This window comes from Brassica oleracea, chromosome C6 (assembly GCF_000695525.1).
Source record: "Brassica oleracea var. oleracea cultivar TO1000 chromosome C6, BOL, whole genome shotgun sequence".
Taxonomy (NCBI): Eukaryota; Viridiplantae; Streptophyta; class Magnoliopsida; order Brassicales; family Brassicaceae; genus Brassica; species Brassica oleracea.
This window is the reverse complement of record NC_027753.1, coordinates 23,272,635-23,279,593: the sequence shown is the minus strand read 5'-3', so window position 1 is coordinate 23,279,593 and position 6,959 is coordinate 23,272,635. Positions and strand designations below refer to the sequence as shown.

The 6,959-nt window shown below is 34.4% G+C and overlaps 1 protein-coding gene across 1 annotated transcript in view; it reads left to right on the top strand.

Moving 5' to 3' along the window:
- Window positions 1-4,843: 4,843 nt before the first annotated feature.
- Window positions 4,844-6,959, top strand: part of LOC106297775 — a 3,510-nt gene continuing 1,394 nt past the window's right edge. The window contains exons 1-2 of the mRNA XM_013733947.1: window positions 4,844-6,524; window positions 6,648-6,873. Of these exons, the coding sequence (XP_013589401.1) occupies window positions 4,844-6,524; window positions 6,648-6,873 (1,907 nt within the window). The remainder of the gene's footprint in view (window positions 6,525-6,647; window positions 6,874-6,959) is intronic.

Here is a 6,959-nt window from a genome sequence, read left to right as displayed (position 1 = left end):
GTCTGTTGAACACTCCTTTCAGTGGAAAGACGTTGTGCTGAAGCAGGCAATCACACACCTCACCGGGGGTCAATGCTCTGGATGGACGGGATTCAATCTAAATGCTCTGCTCAATCCCTTCCAAGTTCTGTACCGTGTGTGTGAGCGTAACTGGCTTCCAGGTCCGGATTCTGATTTGATGATGAAAAAGCGTCTCCGCCTCCTGTATGCTGTGTCCAAACGCAAAGAGATCGACTTTGGCCAGCTTGTGTACGAACACGTTATCGAGATGGCCCGTGTAACAGATTTGGAGACAGGCTTGATATTTCCAAATCTGATTTATCAGCTCTTGGTGCTTCAAAAAGAAGTCCCTCTTTTACCGGGAGATGAAGAATCTATTGGAAGAGGTCTCCCCATCTATGGCTCAGAAAGTGGAAGGAATGAAGGAAGTGGTCTGAGGGGACGTAGAAGGCTATGTTAGTGTAATAGCCAAGTGTTTTTTTTTGTGCAAAGTCCATCGTTCTCTCATGAATGTAGCTAGCGTATGATCTTTTTGGTAAGTAACATGTGTCTGAATCCTCTTCCGAAGGTTGTAATCACAGTGACAGTTACGTTTTTGTTATGATGTCATTGTATAAATGAAAATGTTGTTTGGTATGAGATTATCTTTTCAGTTGTTTCTATTACTATTCTTTTTGTTCCACCATTGTTGAGATGGAGATATATCCATATTCAGTGTTTTATATGTTCTTTGAGCAATACCTTAACATATGGAAAACTGCGTTAATCAACCTCTCGATAGCCATTGGTTTGTTAAATCTTCCAATCCCACATCTTAGTCTTGGTTTTACATTTTTTAAAAAACTAAACATATGAGTTGACTTCGAATATTTCATTCATTTTTACAGCTGCGGTCTTTGCCGTGTGTTTAGTCATTACATGCAGGTATCACTTTAAGCTCATTTCCAATAAAATTTACCACAAGTCTAGATATGGTTAAAACTTAATTCTCCAACTATTTTTCCTCTGCCTGCTTTCTAACTCAGCTTTTGGAGCTCTGCGTTATTTTGCTGGTGATTGCAATGATCGTTATTGATCTCCCAACACCATGAACAACCCATAATATTCCAAGCTTTAAATACGTTAAAGGAAGAGACTAATGAATACATAATCCTATAGACATTTAATTGTAAAAATACGTTGAATACGTTACAACAATCTCGCAAGGAGATGAAAACGTACACAATCGTATCAATTCACATAATTATTATTTGAATGCAAAATCATTAACAAATCTCCTAATTACAGAAAATTCTTAATCTGAAAAGGAAAGAAGTATAAACCATTGTATAAACATTAATAATCTTTTATACCCTAGCAAAGAATGAAAATAATATCAAAACCTACTTCCGCCGGAGCCGCTTATTCTTCACGCATATACACAGGAACGTCCTCGACCATTTCGCAGGCCAGCTCCGACGACTGTGTAAGCTTAATCATGATGACTACTCCACCCTCCGACCAACCAATTCAAACTGCGGGTGAGTATATTAGCTTTGCGTCCGACTATGCATAAACGACGGGATATATATATTTTGGGTTCTTCTCAGATAAATTTTGATCAACATAAAACCCTATCCAATCGGAAACAAACCATAATATAAGTTAGTTCTATGACCAATCTATGATCATTTAGAACTTTTATGACATGTTCAATAAGAATATAGATGTTTAGTATGTCATCTCGATCATAGATCTATAAATTTTTTTATGTTTTTGCGATTCAATAGTGTTACCATAATAACTTCTACTAGATTGTTTAGTTTAATAATAACATAGAAATTAATATCTCTTTATATTTCATTTAGAATAATCACAGAATTCAAATTTTCTTAATATAATCAATGCAATTTTCAAAATCATTAAAACAATATAAATTTTTAATTGCTAAGTATATTCCTGGTATATAAAATAACCAAATTTGCAAAGTCTGTTTTCAAAATAAGATTTCAAAATATTTCAAGAAGATTTGTTAATGTTTGTTAGATATAATTGCGGTTTGATTAAACTAAATCAAAGTTATTACAATATATTATAATCCATTTCATATAAAGATGATATAATTGGAATCGCAAGCCTCATTACAACAGCTACATATAATAAATAAAATAATGCTATATAAATTTTGATGTGTATATATTATTAGTTTAGTTACTTACAGTTTAATTATTTATATTTTGTCTTAACGTTTCAGATAATGTAAAACCTTAACAACATAAAGAATATCATAGATAAAATGTTGGTCAAACGCAAAATCGTTGTTGGAACCCTCTTTTACGGACACATGATTTTCTGCGTGCATTTCTTATTATACAAAAAAATAAAAAATTTACAATAATATACTCAATTTTGGTATAAAAATAATAGTTGTTATTTTAAAATTTAACATAAAAAGCATTTTTATGGTATTTGATGTACATAATAACGGCTGGAAAAAACTCCGGATTCGACAACCCAAACCGTATTCGATCTGAAAAAGTAGTACCAATTCTAGACCAAAATATATTAAGCTTCCATCCGGGGTTAAGATCTTGGTATCTAAAAAACCCAGACAGAATCTGGCACAAACCGAAATATTTCGGGTACCCGATCATATCGGAAATAGGTTTATATACCTAAAATTTTATATAAATAGCCAAAATTAACTGTCTAAATTGTTACTTGAAAATTTTATATAAATAGCCAAAATTAGCAGTCTAAATAGATAAAATATATTTAAAACACCAAATATTTGAAATATCTATTAATATTCTATCCAAATATTCAAATCAAACCAGTTTATATATTTTGACATATGTTATTCAAAATTTACATGTAATATATTATTTTTAATATATTTTAACAAAATTTAAAGCATATAATAATTATTAAAATTTTAAAATCATTTAACTGGGGTTATTCAAATCCGAAGCAAAACAGTAAGGATTTGAACCGAACACGAACCAAGATTTAGAATTACCCTAATGGGTCTGTAATCTTTAGCTCCATAAAGCCAAACCCAAACAGAAACAGACCAATCCCAAATAAGTAATTTTATCAAATTCACATACAAATAAAAATGATAATTATATATTGCATAAAACATAAATTTTATTGTGATAACATAATTACATATAATTTCTAGAAGTTTGTTGTTTTAAAATTTATCGATTTATATCATAATTTGACCAGCAAAAATGGGACTATCAAAATTTATTTTTTATATAATATATAATGGTTCTACAGTACTATACTTCTTACTAACATTAATATACATATCTTTGACTATGTAATAGCAATTTTACATAAAAAAAACGGATAGTTGTTGATAGTAACATATTTGTAAATCCTTCAGGCGATCATACGCATAAAAGTAAACGTGGCCGTCCACGTGGATCCCTTACTAAACCGAAAGGTGTTCTATTATTCCCGGATTTTTTCAAATTTATAAATTTTGTGTGTTATTATTCTCGGATCTTTTTCAAATTTCAATGTTTTCCTAATAATGGTTAAATCATGTATATTTCCAGTTCATCCGGTTAATGATCGGCCAACATTCAAACCAAATTTTTTTGACTGTAAGTTCGAACGATTTATAATACTAGGCTTTGTTTATATTTATACATAAATAAGTTGATTTTAAATTTTTATTGAACAGGCGGCTGTGATGGTTGCGATACTTATAGTAAGAAACAATACTTATATGTCTATCTGTTATATCATATCCTCTTAAACTAATATTTGTTTGACCTTGATAGTCAAGCAAAAGAACGCACGTAATATGAGAAAGACCATCTTGCTGTCAAAGCGATCTTAGGTACTGTCACAAGGTAAACATCATATCTAAGAAATCCAATTATGATTAATACATTTATAGTTCTAATATTCATTGTATATACATAGATTTGAATGCTGAACCACGATCTCTTGGCTTTCGTCGCACTCGAGCAACAAAGAAAGGTGCATACTATTTAAACTTTATGGGAGTGAAAAATATATATATGCAAGTATCAACAAGTGTCAACGATCTGAAAACTATGACAAACTTATTACATATATTAAATTCATTAGAATGTATTTTTGTGTTTTCTATGAAAAGTTGTAAATTTCGAAAAAAATTAATTGGCTTTAATTAATTATTATTTTTTAAAAGTTATCGAGAATTGGAAATTACAGAAAACAATACAATTATCATGGTAGTTTAATTTGTTTTCTTAATATGTGTGAAAATACTAAAAATTCTATTTTTGTGGAACAAATAGAATATTCATTAGCCACTAATGTTTTTTCATCCATATATGTATTTTGATAAAAATAAACATCAACACTACAAAATTAATGTTTGCTACATTTGTTAAAAAATATATAAAACGTCAAACTACAAAATTTCTTCTATTTAAACTTTATGGGAATGAAATATATATATATACAAGTAGCAACAAGTGTCAACGATCTGAAAACTATGACAAACTTATTACATAGTACAAACCCCAGAACCGGTGAACCAACATTCACAATTTGCTGTAAACATGGCAAAATCAAGATTTCACCAATTAGACAACCTCCAGCCCTGTTAGAAGAACTTCTTCAGTCCAAGAAGTTTCGAGATACTATTCAAGTCTATAATTCTGTCCTCTCTTTCACATCCATTGGTATGAAAATGGATTATAGTGTGGTGCATGTGCCTGGTCCGTATACTATACGGATCCAAGGACAAACCCACCACAGAATTGGCTCGCTTATACCGCGGCAGGGTCATCTCCCAGAATATCTCCAGCTGTATATATTTGATACACATAACGAAGTCAAAAATCGGTTAAATGCGATGGGTCAAACTTCAACAGAAGGTAGTCTTGATGAGACAACATTGGAACGGCTTATCGAGATGATTGACGAGAATAACTGTTTGGCTAAGGTTTTTCGACGAGCGCGTGACCACTACGAAACTGTTGGAGAAGAATTTGCTGTTAAATTGATCCCAGATAAGGGTAAAGGGAAAGAATACGATCTCCCGGGTACGAGTGAGGTGGCAGGTCTTATCGTAGGGGATATGTCATCAACAATCGGAGAACGAGATATAGTGGTCCAATTCCAAACTGACACTTTGCAGCAGCTACGTGATGATCACCCTTTATACATGAGCCTCCAATACCCTCTTTTGTTTCCATATGGTGAGTATGGTTTCCATCCCGAGATCCTACTACATCTTGAGACAGGAACTTCCAGAACAAGGCAATTCCTAACCATACGCGAATTCTACGCAGCTCAAATTCAGACACGTCTTAACCAAGGAATGACTTTAATAAAGAGCGGTCGTCTACTCCATCAATATATAGTTGACATTTATACGGAAATTGAGGAGGATCGGTTAAGGTGGGCGAGGAACAACCAGGATGTCCTGAGGGCAGAACTCTACAATAATGTCCTTGATGCTGTATCCAGAGGCGATACCAATGCCAAAATTATTGGTCAAAGGTTTATACTTCCACCAAGTTTCACCGGTGGCCCTCGGTACTTAGTTGAGAAATACCATGACGCAATGGCTATTTGCAGAGAATATGGTAATCCAGATTTGTTTGTCACAATTACTGCCAATCTTAACTGGAGTGAGATTAAAGAACATCTTGCCAGATACGGTGGAGAATCTCCTAATGATAGACCAGACATTGAATGTCGAGTCTTTAAAATGAAGTTGGATCAGCTGCTCAAGGATTTCAAAAAAGGAATTTTCTTCAAACCATATACAGCAGCAGTTCACCGGATAGAGTTTCAAAAAGGGGGTCCCCCCCATGCACATATATTATTGTGGTTTGGAAACTCTTCCAGAACGCCAAGCGCGGATGAAGTAGATGCGATCATATCAGCCGAGCTCCCAGACAAAGAAAAGGATCCAGAGGCTTATGCTTTAGTCACAAAACACATGATCCATGGTCCATGTGGTGTCATGAATCCGAAGTCACCATGTATGGATAAAAATGTATGCATGAAAAAGTTTCCTCGGCCGTATAATGACAACACTTCGGTTGACAAGTCGGGATATATATTGTATCGTCGGCACCGGAACGAAAATGCGACTGTGGTAAAGAATGGATCAACCTTGGACAACAATTTTGTCGTACCTCATAACATCGATCTCCTAAAGAAGTACGAGGCTCATATTAATGTTGAATGGTGTAATCGTACAAGTGCGGTCAAGTACTTATTCAAATACATTACCAAGGGTGTTGACAGAGCAACAACTGTCATTAAAAAAGGAAATACGGCCAGTACATCTGACGCAACAGCCTCTGGCGGATCGAAAGAGGGGGTCATCAAACACCGAAATGAAATCCAAGAATACATAGATGCTCGATATCTATCAGCTTGTGAGTCTATGTGGCGAACGTCTGCATTATACATACACAAGAGAAAACAATCAGTCGAGAAGCTTATCATTCACTTAGAAGGCGAACATAATATATCAGTTAAAGAAACTGATAACCTCGGCCGTGTAATCCGCAAGCCAGGTATTGAGAAAACAATGTTCACTGAATGGATGGTTTTATGCATATGCAGAAGGTCGGAGTTCGCACGAACATTAACGTATGTGCAAATACCAGAATATTTCGTATGAAACAATAACACTAAAGTCTGGTCTGAGCGTAAGAGAGGCAGAGCCATAGGAAGAATTGTAGCTGTTCATCCATCAGCAGGTGATCGTTACTATCTAAGGATCCTCATAAATAAGATAAAGGGTCCTAGAAGCTATGACGAGCTCAAAACATACAACGATGTGAAATATCCTGACTTCAAATCAGTTTCCTACGCACGCAGATATTTGGACAACGATGTCGAGTGGCTCGAGAGTATGAGAGGGTGCTTTATGGGCTACCCCATACCAGCTCCGCGAAATGTTTGTCACGTTTCTTAATAGTTGTTTCGTTACGAGCCCTAAAAACCTA